At 43.3% G+C, this 16,827-nt stretch overlaps 1 protein-coding gene across 2 annotated transcripts; it reads left to right on the forward strand.

The window, feature by feature from the left end:
- Positions 1–4: 4 nt before the first annotated feature.
- On the forward strand, positions 5–10,149 carry WDR77 (WD repeat domain 77). Of its 2 annotated transcripts, XM_021671919.2 has the most exons (11): positions 5–307; positions 546–731; positions 1,776–1,917; positions 2,207–2,256; positions 5,540–5,610; positions 5,743–5,797; positions 6,263–6,334; positions 6,872–6,980; positions 8,332–8,400; positions 9,032–9,107; positions 9,163–10,149. In XM_021671919.2, exons 1-11 carry the CDS (start codon positions 193–195, stop codon positions 9,223–9,225), a joined length of 1,008 nt encoding a protein of 335 aa, XP_021527594.1. In that variant the 5' UTR covers positions 5–192; the 3' UTR covers positions 9,226–10,149. The 2 variants fall into 2 exon arrangements, with proteins under 2 accessions (XP_021527594.1, XP_012323563.1); XM_012468140.3 differs by having other exon boundaries at positions 10–307; positions 9,032–10,149.
- Positions 10,150–16,827: the final 6,678 nt, after the last annotated feature.

The raw sequence follows: 16,827 nt of genomic DNA on the forward strand, positions 1-16,827 counted from the left end.
TATCGCAAAAGAGCAACAGCCGGAAAGCAGGATGGAGCCATGGAAGCAATTATCGCGAGAAGTATAGTTGCCATAGCCTAGAGGAGGGGGCGGAGGCTCAGAAGCACACCACGTGGGGTTTGCCAACGGAGCTGAGTCTCCGGCCAGTATCCAGTTTGATTTTGAGTCTAGGTTGGAGTTGGAACCGTGGAGATGCGAAAGGAAACCCCGCCTCCCCTAGTGCCCCCGGCGGCCCGGGAGTGGAACCTTCCCCCTAATGCGCCCGCCTGCATGGAACGGCAGTTGGAGGCTGCGCGGTACCGGTCCGGTGAGCCGAGATCCCGGGCCTGGGAGCTCCCTCACCCCAGCCCAGGGCGCCCCTTCCCGGGGACTGACCCTCCTAGCCCGTCCCCGCCCTGCATGTTATCCCGACCTCAAGCTGTCCCCAGCCCTGCCCCGCGTTCCTGAGCTCAGATCCAGACCCGGCTAGCACGCTGTTCTGTGCGGTCTCCGTGGAGACGAGCCCTTCCACCCTTCACGCGCTGACAGCTTGTACCCCACTGTAGATGGGGCGCTTCTCCTCGGGGCCTCCAGCCTGAGTGGCCGCTGCTGGGCCGGCTCCCTCTGGCTTTTTAAGGACCCTTGTGCTGCCCCCAACGAAGGCTTCTGCTCCGCCGGAGTCCAAACGGAGGCTGGAGTGGCTGACCTCACTTGGGTTGGGGAGAGAGGTATTCTAGTGGCCTCCGATTCAGGTGAGTCACTTCCCCCTCATTCACCCCCCACCCCCACCTCCGGGTGGAGTGATGAAATGGAAGCGTGGGGTACGGGTAGGGCTGAGCTCAGTATCTGATGTCCTATACTCAGTACTTGGAGGAGCATGAGAGTGTTGGCCCCAAATGCAAACTCTTGTGTAGGTGGGAAATATATTTTCTAAAATTCTAGATGGTCTGGTGAGATTTCCTAGAAAAATCCATAACAAAATTAAGCAATGGATTGGAACCATTTTTCTTCTGTGTAACCTACCCCTTAACTCCCGCAGCCCAGACCAAGCATAATCTTGATTTTAAGATGACACTGAAGTCAATCTGTGCTACCTATCTCTTCTCATTTCTTCCCGCTTTCTTAACTGTCTTCAATCTGCTTTTTTGTGTTGACCGTTAGGCTCAGCGGTGCAGGCTTTGGCATTTTTTAAAAAAATCAGAATTTGGAAGTTGGCCAGCATTGGATGGAAGTTTAAAAGTTCCACTTTTTAATACATTTAACCTCTCTGACAGTTGAGCTTGACTACTACATAATCAAGACAACTTTTGGTGGATTCTCTATACTTAGCCAGTCACTATACAAGGCATTCAGTTATTCAGCATATTTTTAAAGACTCTGCAGGACATTTATTCAAGTAATCAGCAAATACTTATTACTATCGAAGTAACTGGGAAGCGTTAACATCACTAGATAGTGTGCTGCTTAGACAGTTGTGGAAACTTCATCCTTGTCCCCTTGGAGCTGCTTTTCCAGTGTTCTCTCACTAAAAGCAAATAATTAATTTTACAGGCTGTTCCATCTTTGTCTTTTTTTGGAAGCATTCTCCACCTACTTGTCTGGGCTGTCATTAGGAAAACAGTAACACAGAATAAAGTCAAAGGCTCAGACATTAGCTAAACTCTCCAATGATGTGAGCTTTGCTTTATAGGAATAACTTACTTTGCTAATTTAGTGACAATGGCTGTTTGAATCTTAGAAGTGATTACTGCCTTGGTATAATCCAAGCTCATGTTTTCCTTACCCTACCCCAACAGGTGCTGTTGAATTGTGGGAGCTAGATGAGAATGAGACACTTATTGTCAGCAAGTTCTGCAAGTATGAGCATGATGACATTGTGTCTACAGTCAGTGTCCTGAGCTCTGGCACACAAGCTGTCAGTGGTAGCAAAGACTTCTGGTGGGTCCCAGTTCTCACTGCTCCTGTCTCTAAGTCCCCTTTGGGTGCCTTTCTTATCCTATTAACCTCATTAGGTAACATTCTGGGCTTATTCTAAGAACCAGTGACTAATTTTAGCCTTTCTATAAGGTTTCCTTAGGGATTTTGTAGTCCATTGTAAGTAGACCATATTAGCAGTCCAGGAGGCAAAGACTTGGGGAATGATGATTACAGAAAGTTCTTGTTTGTACATGTTTTTATGTTGATAGTGTAGGTCAAGATTAAATGTCTGTTTGCTTTTGCTTCTTAGCATCAAGGTTTGGGACCTTGCTCAGCAGATGGTACTGAATTCATACCGAGGTGAGTGTTATTTCACTTTTAGCCCTGGTCTTAGCTGTTGTGTTTTTCTTCTCCCCTTTGGACTTTTTGAACTTTGCTTTGATGTTAGGAGCAGCAATTCCACATTATGTCTGATAGTTTTCTTATAAAACATATAGCTAGCTGGGCGTGGTGTCTCACGCCTGTAATCCCAGCACTTTGGGAGGCCGAGGCGGGTGGATCACGAGGTCAAGAGATCGAGACCATCCTGGTCAACATGGTGAAACCCCGTCTCTACTAAAAATACAAAAAATTAGCTGGGCACGGTGGTGCGTGCCTTTAATCCCAGCTACTCAGGAGGCTGAGGCAGGAGAATTGCCTGAACCCAGGAGGCGGAGGTTGCGGTGAGCTGAGATCGTGCCATTGCACTCCAGCCTGGGTAACAAGAGCGAAACTCCATCTCAAAAAAAAAAAAAAAAAAAAAAAAAAAACCATACAGTCAGGCTCCAATATCCACCCTTTGTCCTTTTCTCATTTTCCCTGTTTCTCTTCTTTTTTTTTTTTGACTAGTCAAGTGCAGTAGTGAAAAGGGGGGAAAGAGTAGAACAAGGAGTTTAATCTGTAACTGACTGAACAATCAATTGAAATAACTTGCTCCCTTCAGACCAGCCAGTTTCTCTGTTTCTATTGATGGCCTCACCACCTTGGCAACGCAGGACTCAGACTCCTGGTCCTCTTCCACCCCTTCTGTTTTCCCACCATCAGTTGGCCACTAAGTTCTTTTTAGTCTTTTCCACTGATCAATCACTTTCCTGTCCATTTCTATGCCCCCATTCACTTTCAGGCTTTACCTTACACAGGCAGTGGCACTCATCTCTCCACTAGCAGTCTAGCTCTTTTGGTCTTTTATTGGTTTCTTGTGGCCTGTGGATTAAATTCCCATTTTCTTGTCATGGCATTGAAGCCCTTCTGTTTCCTCTCTTCAAGCTTACTAGATCCTTGATGTTCTCAAGGGATAAACCTTGAGACTTTCAAATCTTGAACTTTTGAGTATTTACCTTCATAAAATGTCTGTTTTCTGGTGAGAACCATCACTTTTTTAATGCCCCTCTTTCTGCTCACTTTCGTTAACAGCACTAGTAGTTGACTTTCTCTTGGGAGTCATTCTTCGTGAGGATAATGTCTAGAGCCTTAATATGTGCATGGCTACGAGATTTAGGTGCTGGGTGATCACTGTGGTTCACTCAATGGCTAAGTGCCTTTCCCGGCCATTTCTAACTTCAAAGTGCATGATTAAGCTATAGGCCAGAGAAATCACAGACTCATATCCAAGGTCCAGTGTCCTGGACCCTCAGGGTCACTTTCAAATAGTTTTACAATAATATTGAATGCCCAGCTGGGTGTAGTGGCTTACCACTCTAATCCCAGCACTTTGGGAGGCTTAGGCAGGCAGATCACATGAGGCCGGGAGTTAGAGACTAGTCTGGCCAACATGCCAAAACCCCATCTCTACTAAAAAGTACAAAAATTAGCCAGGTGTAGTGGTGCACATCTGTAATCCCAGCTACTTGGGAGACTGAGGCCTGAGAATTGCTTGAACCCTGGAGGCAGAGGTTGCAGTGAGCCAAGATCGCCTCATTGCACCCCAGCCTGGGCAACAGAGTGAGACTATCTCAGGAAAAAAAAAAAGTCAATGCCCTATGTCTATTATGTTTGCTTTTTATTTCTTAGACGTATGATGTGCCTTCCTGGTTGATAGTAACTCTTTTGCAGCACTTCTGCCTTTCATCCCTTATGTTAGTTCTTTGTGTTTGTGTCTTATTCCCCTTGCTGAATTCCAAATCCCTTCTTATTTTTTAATTTTCTGTAGAGACAGAGTCTTGCTATGTTGGCCAGGCTGCTCTCAAATTCCTAGGCTCAAATGATCCTCCCACCTTGGCCTCCCAAAGTGCTGAGAGATTACAGGCATGAGCCACTGCACCCTGCCCCAAAACCTCTGAGGGTAAAGGAACCATGTATTCTTCATCTTTTGTACACCACCATGGCGCTTGCCCCAGAGCTTTGCTTTTTTCAAGTGAGCAATAAATTCCTTTTCTTTTTATTCTGTTGGCTTTCTATGAATTCTAGAGCAAGGAAAGATCTATGGAAGCCAGTTTAATTCCATCCTTCTGCCTCAGGAAGAGCCACATTCAGACTCCCTGGGAAAAACTGGTAAAATGACTGTAGAAAAGTTTCCACAGTTTCTAATTAACATGTAGCAGTGACTTAAAGTTTTTTACATATAGACCTCCCAAAACAATTTTGAAAATCGATGCCCCCTCATACATTTTTAAATTGATACCTAAAAATTTTAAGTAGTTGCAGAGAAGGTAATTTCTGGCATATAATTTATTACATACTTATTTCAAGCATACATTTATCAAAATTTTAGATTCACAGGTTAACCCTAGTTAGTTTGTACGAATGTCTGCCAAATAGCCTAACTGGCAAACGCCAATGTGCGTCGTAAAGCCAGTGGACCAAGTTAGACTAAGTTTTCTGTCAGAAAAAGTCTGACTTTGTTATTAAATTCAGATAAAGTTGTTGAATATGTCCTTATCACAACAATCTATCATATTTTTTAATTCTTGTTATTAGACAGAAACACAGTTAAGTCACAGAACCATACTTGTGTTTCTGGAATGACTGAAACAAGACCAGCCCCTTCACTGAATTTTACCCAAATGCTCTTTTTGCTCTTTGGTTCTTAGGGAAAAGCCCCTTTTGTCCCTTAGTTTAGAACCCTTATATTTTTATACCTCTGAGCATTGTACCATGGAAAGATCTGGGATTATGACAGGTATGTGTTTCTTCTATAAAGTGGGAGAAGGGTGATGGTGAAAATAGAGGCAGTTCAATTTTAGGAAAGAGAACATTAAGAGAAATTGGCGCTCTTAATGCCATTAGCGCCCAGAACTCCCTCAAAAGTGTTTGTATACTACTTGGAGGTATGTGTACTCCAGTATGAAGACTGCTATTCTAGAATTATTTAGCCCTCATGTCTAGGATGCCTTAACTGGAAATTCCTTTATTATTCTTACTAAGCCCCTAATTTCTCATTCCTTGTCTTTACTAATACATTTTTTTACAAGACTTTTTAGGTTTTATGAGTCTGTACACTTCTCCTCTTAGCTTCTGTCAAATCCATAATCTACCACAAAATTTGTTAAATTGCATCATGAGACCAGCCCTCCCTCCCTCCTGCCCCTGGATTATTCCTGGGCTGGCCTTCTTGTAATGCTTCAGCTTGTTTTCTGTCATATTTATCTTTCTCTCTACTTTACAGCTCATGCTGCGCAGGTCACCTGTGTTGCTGCTTCTCCCCACAAGGATTCCGTGTTTCTTTCATGCAGTGAGGTGAGAGATAGCTCTTTCTTCCCTAAACACACTCCAGCCCTCCATAGGCCACAGTCTCTAGTGTGGAGATTTTCTGGCCTACAGCTGCTCCTTTGGATTGTGAAGTCCTTTTTCTGTTCCGCCTCCCTCTAGGACAATAGAATTTTACTTTGGGATACCCGCTGTCCCAAGCCAGCATCACAGATTGGTGAGTCTGAGATTCATTGGTGGGAGAATAGTACTTGGAACCCCAATAGAAGAGACTTTCTTTGGCCAGTGTCAAAGCAAATTTGCCAGATGCCCGATCTAGTTACTGTGACATGAGTGACATAATCTCCTTTTCCACTGAGGCTCTGCTAACCCCATTCTGTGCAGTGAATACCAAGAGGAAGGGCCAGTTCCTGGGTGGGTTATTTACTTTATTAGATGAGAGGACAAAGGGGCCAGAATTGTTATCTTCATGATTTGTGTTTGAAACTGGTCTGTGACTCATGTCCAGAAAGGGCAGGAGGCTGGTGGATAAGTGGTTATGAGGCTGAAGGATGAGGACACTGCTGCCTTAGCAGGGTTTGGGAAATCCAGTAACGGTGCTCCCAGGATTTAGAGTGATGTCACTTGAGAAACTGCTTCTTCTGGGCTCTGAGTTTTAGTCCAGACCCTCTTCTCTTTGCAGGCTGCAGTGCCTCTGGCTCCCTTCCTACCTCACTGGCTTGGCATCCTCAGCAAAGTGAAGTCTTTGTCTTTGGTAAGGCAGCATGTCAGACTTCATATTGACTCTGGGAAAGGGTAGGAGGAGAGAAAAAGAGCTGACTCCACAATGCACAAGGCTCCTGCTGCTCAGTCTTATCAGCCCTCATGGACACTAGATGAATTATGAATTAAGGGTGGGGAGGTGGGGGTGATGCTAATGTAGTTTTACTGTAGCTTTGGAGAACATTTTTTTCTCCCAGTGGATTTGATTTTTGATTGATTGATCCAGCTCCTGTATTCTGGACATGGCTAGAAGTCAGTGAGCCACAAAACAAGTGGGTTGCTATATAGGGAATTCTGTTTAGCTGTGGGTAAGTGTAGGGCTATTGTGATGAGGCTGTGCATATGGTGACATGGTTTGTGGTTAAAATAATAACTCCTTCATTCATTAACTTAATTTTCACAATCGTCCAGTGACTTCTTATTCCTACTTTGCAATAGAGAAAACTGATGCACCAAAAGAGAAAACTGACTTTGGCTGGCACCAAGTCCATGCTCTTAACCACTGTGACATGTTCCTTCTCTTCTACAGGGGATGAAAATGGGACGGTCTCCCTTGTCGACACCAAGAGTACAAGCTGTGTCCTGAGCTCAGCTGTACACTCCCAGTGTGTCACTGGGCTGGTGTTCTCACCACACAGGTACTGGTCTTTGTTATCAGGGGCCTGATGGGTATGAATGGGAACAGTGAGGGTGTGTGTGTATTTTCAAAGCATTAGCTGATTAAGTAGTTCTTAAAGCAGACAATGTTCTAGCTTAGGTTTTGGAACATCAAAGGTCTTCAGAGGGCTCTTAAGTGTGAAGGAGCAGCTGTAGGCCAGAAAATCTCCACACTAGAGACTGTGGCCTATGGAGGGCTGGAGTATGTTTAGGTAGGAAGAAGGAGCTCTCACCTCACTGCATGAAAGAAACACAGAATCCTTGTGGGGAGAAGCAGCAACACAGGTGACCTGTGCAGCATGAGCTGTAAAGTAGAGAGAAAGATAAATATGACAGAAAACAAGCTGAAGCATTACAAGAAGGCCAGCCCAGGAATAATCCAGGGGCAGGAGGGAGGGAGGGCTGGTCTCATGATGCAATTTAACAAATTTTGTGGTAGATTATGGATTTGACAGAAGCTAAGAGGAGAAGTGTACAGACTCATAAAACCTAAAAAGTCTTGTAAAAAAATGTATTAGTAAAGACAAGGAATGAGAAATTAGGGGCTTAGTAAGAATAATAAAGGAATTTCCAGTTAAGGCATCCTAGACATGAGGGCTAAATAATTCTAGAATAGCAGTCTTCATACTGGAGTACACATACCTCCAAGTAGTATACAAACACTTTTGAGGGAGTTCTGGGCGCTAATGGCATTAAGAGCGCCAATTTCTCTTAATGTTCTCTTTCCTAAAATTGAACTGCCTCTATTTTCACCATCACCCTTCTCCCACTTTATAGAAGAAACACATACCTGTCATAATCCCAGATCTTTCCATGGTACAATGCTCAGGGGTATAAAAATATAAGGGTTCTAAACTAAGGGACAAAAGGGGCTTTTCCCTAAGAACCAAAGAGCAAAAAGAGCATTTGGGTAAAATTCAGTGAAGGGGCTGATCTTGCTTCATTCATACCACAAACACAAGGATTTTTCAGATTGTGCAGTTTCTGTTGAAATGGCTAAAACGTGGTCTCATTCCTGCCCAGCACCCAAAATGGTTAATATTGTGGGCTTCTGTAACTGTGAGATTGGAAAAGCCTGTGTTTCTGGGTTATTGCTGAAGCTATAGAGAGGGTAGGGTGGTTAGTTGCCAGGATGGTTGTCAGCCCTATCTTTGCTCCATTTCCCTCATCTTTCCTTGAAGCTTTTAGTGTGAACTTGTAGTAGCCAGACCTTAGCCAAAAGTGGGGATCAGGGTGTCTTTCCTGCACCAGTTTACAGTGGCGGTGGGGCCGGCCCAGTTAAAGTTTTGTCTTGGGTTCCAGGCTTTACCTACCCTCTCCTCTCTCTGATAGTGTTCCTTTCCTGGCCTCTCTCAGTGAAGACTGCTCACTTGCTGTGCTGGACTCAAGCCTTTCTGAGGTGTAAGTGTGAAGTGGAATCCTTTGGGATTCAGGGAAAGGGAGCAGTGGGTGGGCAAGTCCTTTTCCTCTCCAGAAAAGTGTGTTATGCCTTTGGAGAACAAATTCTCCATCTGTATCCGAAGGGACTTGGTGATGGAACAGGCTGGCTGTTGACTGTCTCTGTTCCTGGGGCACATTCACAACCAGCTGTATCCTTGGTAGAGGAGGGTGGTAGGTGGTTGGTGGAATTTCTAAGTCTAGTACACCAGCCCTCCCACAAGGGGGCGGTAGTCTACCCTTTCACATAAAGAACTGCATAGGAAATGCAACCTGCTACAGGGTAAAAGGCACCACCTGGAAGCACTAAATTGTCCTTCCCTCCTTGCCATGATTTACTGCCTGTTACTGCCCCACATCACTGTCTTGTTCTAGCCAGTATTTCTTCATCTATGAAAATGGAGGACTGGATTGGATCATTGATGACATCCACTGTGGACGGCTACACTGCTATCCTGGTGTTGAGGCCATACAGTTGGTGAAATGTGTGTAACATAGCCAACAAATGTGCCACAGATATGCTGGGTTCTCTTTTCTTTCTCCAGGTCTGCTTTTCTTGTCTCTACTATGCCCCAACTTTTTTTCTTTCTTCTAGGTTTAGAAGCCGAGCCCACAGAGACTTTGTGAGAGATGCTACTTGGTCGCCGCTCAATCACTCGCTGCTTACCACAGTGGGCTGGGACCACCAGGTCGTCCACCACATTGTGCCCACAGAACCTCTCCCAGCCCCTGGACCTGCGAGTGTTGCTGAATAGATTGGATTTAAGACAAAAAGCAAGTCCCCCATGAGTGTCCACTTCTTTGCCGTGCCCCCTCACTTGTGAGACAACACAGGAGCCTTCTATAGTATGCTGATACTAGATCTGTGCCATTAATAGGCATTGTCTCTCAGCCTGAGGGCTGCTGGGTTCTGGCATCCTGTAGTCACAGGGAGGAAGCGCTTTCTTTAAAATGGACACGTATGTGCGTCTCAGCGTGTGTGTAGAACTATAGTTTTTGGTGGGGGAAGGAAGACAAAATCTATCCTATATCTTCCCTAAGCACTGCTTCTCCCTCACCCCCAAAAACAGTTGACAAAAGGATTTTATGCTTCCCACATAGCTGTCTATGAGGAATTGGCCGTGTCTGGGTGGGTTATGGATGTGGGCATCCCTGGGTTCTTGGAAGCAGCTCTTATGCTACTCATAGAGATGGGATTGATTTTATTTTTTTATAGTGCTTAATTCACTATTATGAGAAATGCTTCCAGTCACAAAAATCCAGCCCAGTTCACACTGAGGAAGAAGCAGGACTTGGTATGGTTTTGCACAACTCCTTGCCATTACACTGAATCAGAAATTCATTTTCTGGCTGAATAAAAAGTTTGACTTGCCTGTGTAACGCTCACTCCCCTCCCCCCGGCTTTCCAGTGGCAGGGCATGTATTAGAGACGAGTGTTTTTCTGTCATAGATGCCATGGGGGAAAGTTTGGGGATGAAGGAAAGCTTAAAGGCATTTCATTTAAGTTAGAAAACTGACACAGACTATTGAGAAATCTTTGGCACTTTTCCCACCCCAAAATAGCCCGGGGCCTGACGCCTTCTGCCCTGTGCCCCTTTCTCTTGATGTGAAAAGTCTGAATGCAATATTTATAGACTTTTAAGGTTTTAAAATCCAGCATCAGGAAGAAAATCAGAAATACTGATTGGTGAAATAAAGAGTTTAGGCATTGTTGGTCTGTCTTTTTTTGAAGCATGTGTGTTATGTGTAGTTAGACGTATTTCACTTATGTGAGTCATCAGGGTGTCAGTCTTTTAGCCCATTATTCTTTCTGTGCTTTCCCAGCCTCCCAAAGTAGCTAATTAGAACTTAAGATAAACATTTATTTACTTCTTGGGTTGGTGGAGTGGATATTGCCAGTTAGAAGTCATGGATCAATTACGGATTATATTGAAACTAAATATAATAATTATGTACTTTTGAGCTTTGCAAGTTCAATATGGGTAAAATCATATTATGAAACTGGAAGAGTCTGAAGGAATAGGGGCAAAATATTTCTCAGTAAAGCTTCCATGCTTCACCCTTCCCATGATTACCCTTGAGTAAAACATGGTAATTTGTAGTCATATGATCGTCTGGGGTTGATGTGGGGTAGGAATAAAGTCTTCCATCATTTTTATAATGTGGGAGGAAATAGAATGGGTAGGTACAGTCACTTAAGTTCTGCTTCTCAAAGATAAAACTTCAATTTTGTGGACACTTAGAGAAGGTAAGGGATTGGTGAGCTTGAGGTGAGTAGGAATTTGCATAGCCCTTTTCCTCATGGTCTTAAAAACGATGGAAGAAATAAAACAGTGAAAGAGATAAGAAAGGAAATGTGTATATGTGTCAAGGTGGTTACAATAAGGAAGGAAAACATAGTGTTTTTTTTTCTCTTTTGAGACTGGAGTTTCACTCTTGCCACCCAGGCTTGAGTGCAGAGGCACAATCTAGGCTCACTGCAACCTCTGCCTCCTGGGTTCCAGCGATTCTCCTGCCTCAGCCTCCCGAGTAGCTGGGATTACAGGTGCACACCACCACGCCCAACTAATTTTTGTATTTTTAGTAGAGACAGGGTTTCACCATGTTGGCCAGGCTATTCTTGAACTCCTGACCTCAGGTGATTCGCCCTACCAGAAAGCTTGGTTTTTGAAGGACTATATTTTGAAATACACAAATACTTTGCGTTTAATTTCATTGGTTCAAATGTCTAAACACTAGGGTAACCCCATTTCCTTATCTACATTCTTACTCTGAAGTCCACTAATCCAGCCTCTATTCCATGGCTGTTCTCTGGTCCACCAAGGTCAATGAGGCTCACCCCTTGGTTGGGCTCAGAACCACAAGAAATACTAAAGACTTGCATATGATTTCAGGTGGCATCAGATATTGGTGCCACCTGAAATCATACGATTAGTGATTTCACTAATTAGGTAACTAATCATTTCCCTGATTAGATACCTACTTTCCAAGGTATCTCTCCCGCCCAACAGGACAGTTGGAGTCTGGTTCTTTAATAAACAGCTATATGGACATTACTGGTTCACAGTCACATTACAGCAGCAAAAACACCCAAGGTCTAACTGCTCTGGCCTCCAGCCATATTACCTCCAGATAGCACGTTAGAAAGGGCAAGAGATTTTAAAAATCAGATTGGACTTCAGAGGGCTCCAAAATTTTCTTGCCACATCTAGACCTGATAGTAAAGGGCTCTGATTGTTAAGAGACAGATTAGTGTTGCATTTGGACAGTGAGTAATGGTCATACTGAACACATTAGAAGCACTTGTGAAATTGATTTTGTTTCAAAAAAGGATAAGCTGTAGTCTCAATTTTGAGTTAATTAAGATGTCTCGAGAACTTCCAACAGTTCACATAATACAGTTTTGGAAGAGTAAACAAGGTAAGCAGACAACTCTGGGACCCCAAACACATTTTCTTTTTTAGTTCTCCATGAAAAATAGGCATTTCTGGAGTTGTTTTGGTCTCACTGAGTGGTCACAGGACTACTTAATCCAGGGAACGGAGGGAGCTGTGAGCATCTGAGAGGAAAAGTTGGCTCTTGTTTTGAGTTGTAGAGACGTGATGTAATTAGTGATCCCATAATGTTTTATCGTCTGGTATAACATTTAATAGAGTAGCATTCTATTTGGTGTGGAAACCCTCCTTATCTCATAAACGATGTTCTGTAGCTTCAAAATGTAATGAGTGGACCATCAAAGTTCAAAATATAATGAAGAATTTAATTCCCAAACAACATCCTTTAACATTCTGCTGAAAACTCAGCCAGTGTCCCTGGTTGAAAGTGCCTTCAGTGGATATAGCTATATTTCACCTGTCCCTGTGATCGTGAGGTACCAGATTACGGTCACACATTTCACTCTGGGAGGCACTATGTTGTAAGCATTAGGAATTTCAGTTGCAAACAGTTTCCGTTCTGGTAGTAACTCTTCTCTGGGCTCTCAGCTAAGTAATGAAAATTGTTCAGATTAGAAAATGCTCTTTTTATATACAGGCTAAATTAGCTTCATGTTCTGCAGTTTCTGCAAGTTGTCTCACAGAAATCCTCTGGGTAGAATTGAATATGAGACCCTGTAAGACCATTATCCAACCACAGTTTGCTTGGCAGAGTTAGCATTAATGCAACCTTTGATCTAGGCATCTGGAAGCAGGTGAGACAGGCTCCGTGTGCACCGCTGTACCTGGACCTGTTGTGGCGGACTCCTTGAGGCAAGACCAAATTGGGCCTCGTTTGAGTTTTTAAGATCTTTTTTTAATGTAAATTTGTCATTTTAACTTTTTAAGTATGCAGTTAAATGGCATTAAGTTCATTTGCATTTTCGTGCAACTCTCACCACTTCCATCTCACAAACTTTTCATCGTCGAAAACTGAGACTGTACTCATGAAACACTAACTCCCCTTCCTCAAGACCCTGGCAATCACCATTCATCTACCTTTCTATAAATTTGACTATTCTAGATATTTAAGTGGGAGCATACAATTTTTTTTTTTAAGGGAAGGTTCTGGCTTAATTTTGTAAGGTGTTAACTTGTTCCTCAAAGTGTGTTCTATAAATGGCAGCATTTACATAACCTGAAACTTGCTAGAAATACAGAATGTCCAGATTTACTGAGTCAGAATTTACATTTTCAAAAGCTTCCTAGGTGACTCATGCATGTTTAAGTTAGATTACCTTTTGAAAATTCCAGATGGATCAGAAACCAGACAGAAATCATATTCAGTAGTAAGCAGCTATGGTGTGTCAGAAGCTTTTGGGTATTTCGTGGCTTGATAATGAGCAAGACGGACATGGTTATCCTACATTCAGCTGCTTAGTCTAGAGAAACAGGATGGAATTAAGTGTTTAGGTGCTGGCCAAAAGTAAAGATTCCTAGAAAACAAGGGTTCATAACCCAGTCATGAAAGTGAAAAATTTTCCCTGATTAACATTTAAATTTTTTTTAATTAAAAAATATTTAATTAGGCCAGGCGCAGTGCCTCACACCTGTAATCCCATCACTTTTGGAGGGCGAAGTGTTGGATCGCTTGAGCTCAGGAATTCGAGACCAGCCTGGGAAACACGGTGAAACCCTGTCTCTCAAAAAAATGCTAAAGCCAGTCATGGTGGCATGCACCTGTAGTTCCAGCTACTCAGGAGGCTGAGGCAGGAGAATCACTTGAGCCTGGGAGGCGGAGGTTGCAGTGAGCTGAGATTGGGTCGTTGCACTCCAGTCTGGACAATGGGAGTGAAACAGTCTCAAAAAAAAACATTGACAAATACTGTGTATATTCAAGGTGTACAACATGATTATACGTGTGTACATGTGTAATGAATTATCACAACAAGCAAATGGTACACTCAAGATAGTTTAGGAGAGTTTATTTACAAAGGGACTAATTACAAAGGTTTGGGAATGGTATAGGAAAACTAAAGGGCTAGTGCCCAAGGGCAAGGGAGGGGAGAGGTTATCATCCTCTGTTGTCCTTATTATAGGTGAAATTTCATGTCCTCAACACAAGAGATGCCCAGAGTACTTCCATCTTAAACCTAAATGATTAGGCATCATTATAGTGTCCTCATATAAAGTAGCAGTAGAAAAGTGAAAAGAAATACAAGTAACAAAATATAGCTGTTAGAGTTCCTGCTCTTAAATGCTCACATAGCCTAAGTATCATGGCCATCTTTTCCCACCATCCATTTGACGTTCCCGTCACCCTCCGAGAACCTTGGTGAGATGACCAAAACTTCTGGTGTGCGGTGTCTGAGTTCTTAGTGATTTGCTCTTTATTGGGTTTCTGCAGCTTTCTGTCACAGGAATTACTGGGCAAGAGAGTACTGAAGATGTCCCAGTGAGTCCCCAGAGTTGCAAACACAGTCCTCCTTTCTCTAGTTGTGCAGCAGCAACATGATTCCCCCTTGGTAATTGGGATCAATTACCCCAACTGGTACAATGGCTTCTTTCTTTACATTTTGTTTCAGTGGCCTTAGGAACCCCAGGTGAGTAAGGGGTAGCCTTAGCTTCTAATTCGTTGAGGCTATAACCGTACTGGGTGAAACATTCCTCATTTAATGCTAGAATCTTGAAGCCTACTTAGTCAAGACTGCTGAATAAGAAGCAAAAACTGTTCAGGTAAATTATTAGATATAATAGTAAAAGAGGCAACTCCTATTTCTACCCCTTGGTTCTTATTGCAGCTGTGCATTTTGGCCTTGGGAGAGACAGCACCATATATTGTCCCTGATTTAAGGCATTAATGGCATTAATACGGTGGACTAATATAATGTTTTATGGGCTAGCAAGAAAATTAAGTTCCCTTTGTACTATATTGGAACAAAAAGTGGAAGTGTTGACACAGTCCTGGGGCAAGATGGTATTAATAAAAGTACTCTTATCCCTACCATACAAGTGTAGTTTCTCCAAATTCCTTAATGGTTGGAATGGAAAATAAAGCAGGTCAATAGCTGCATGTCAAGTGTAAGGGGCTCTCATGTTTTGGTCCATTAAAGAAAAGCACATCTGGAATTGCAGTTGTGATTGGCAGCACAACCTGATTATGATTATCAACTGTCATTCTTCAGAATTTGTTTGGTTTTCCCACCAGCCAATTAGGTGAATTAAGGGATGATGTGGTAAGAATCATCACTCTGCATTTCTCAAGTTTTTGATAGTAGCATAATTTCTGCAGTTCCTCTAGGGACACAGTAGTGCTTTTTAAAAAATATTTTTAAAATTATAGATGTGTGTGTTTGTGTGTACACACACACAGACACATACACACACAAGCATACATATATGCAACTCCAGAGGTTTCTGCTGACCCTTTCTATCATAACAGCCCTCCTACCAGAGGCCAGGAAAATAATGTAAGGACTCTGCTTGTTACTGATATCTATTCCCAGTTTACATCTGGGACTTGGGAACAATCACGTAGTAAGTCCGTGATTACACTGCTTAGATGGACTCAGGCCAAGACTTCATTTACCCTTTGAACTTTATAAGCCCCCAATGACATGTAAGGCACACTGGTGTTTCCAGTCTCTGAGAATCAGTGTCAATTTAGAGACAGTACCTAATGCCCCTGCATAGTCTAGTCATTTCTTTCCCCAGTGTGAAGTCACCCACCCACACTATCTCTGGGGAAAGCTTGGGTGAAAATTCAGAATGTATACCTGTGGCTACACTGCAGGATCCCTTCTCAGAAGGACCCAGCTTCCTCATAGTTAAGTGGCTCCAGGACTGTGAACAAGCTTAGATTTGGGAACTAGGTAAAAAGCTGTGACTCTCTTTTATAGTAATCTGGGTTAGGTTTCTGTTTTGTAGATTTAGAAATATTCCACCTATGTATGTCTAGCAGCACCTTCATAGACTGCTCATTTATTTCATTTCTTGGGACCTCACTATCAATTAGTCATCACTACAGATTTTTTTTTTTTTTGAGACAGAGTCTTGCTCTGTTGCCCAGGCTGGAGTGCAGTGGTGTTATCTCGGTTCACTGCAACCTCTGCCTCCTGGGTTCAAGCAATTCTCTGCCTCAGCCTCTGGAGTAGCCAGGATTACAGGCACCTGCCACCACACCTGGCCAACTTTTATATTTTTAGTAGAGACAGGGTTTCATGTCTTGGCCAGGCTGGTCTTGAACTTCTGACCTTGTGATCCACCCGCCCCAGCCTCCAGAAGTGCTGGGATTACAAGCATGAGCCACCGTGCCTGGCCCACTACAAATTCTTAAAGGTCAAAACACCATGATGATCATTTCTTTATATTTAGTTTAATTAACTTATTTATTTGAGACAGAATCTTGGCTCTGTCACCCAGGCTGGAGTGCAGTGGCATGATCATAGCTCACTGCAGCCTTGAACCCCTGGGCTCAAGCAATCCTCCCACCTCAGCCTCCTAAATAGTTGGGACCACAGGCATGTGCCAACATGCCCAGTTAATTTTTTGAAACTCTTTGTAGAGACGGGGGTCTCTCTATGTTATTCAGGCTGGTCTTGAACTCCTGGGCTCAAGTGGTCCTCCTACCTCGGCCTCCCAAAGTACTGGGATTACAGGTGTGAGCCCTGTGTCTGGCCCATGACTATCATTTCTTTCTTATGTTTGTTGTGGTCACTGCCTAGCTTGTATCTGGTTGATCAGGGAACTGATTCTCTTGCATCTATTCCCACCATTATCTCCAGCATACAGAGAACAGCCACCATAGAGCTGCACCTTTTTGAATTGGGATCAGTCACCATGAGCAAAGGAACAGTACTGGGAAGATGGAAAAGAGCAACTCAGGATGGTTTAGGACCCTGCCTCCTTCCTGCCGTCCAATGGATCTCTGTTCCATTCCTTCTTTTACTTGACTATAAGCATCTTCCTAGAATATCCT

This window comes from Aotus nancymaae, unplaced genomic scaffold (genome assembly GCF_030222135.1).
Source record: "Aotus nancymaae isolate 86718 unplaced genomic scaffold, 86718_ANA_hifiasm-v0.15.2.pri h1tg000007l, whole genome shotgun sequence".
NCBI lineage: Eukaryota > Metazoa > Chordata > Mammalia > Primates > Aotidae > Aotus > Aotus nancymaae.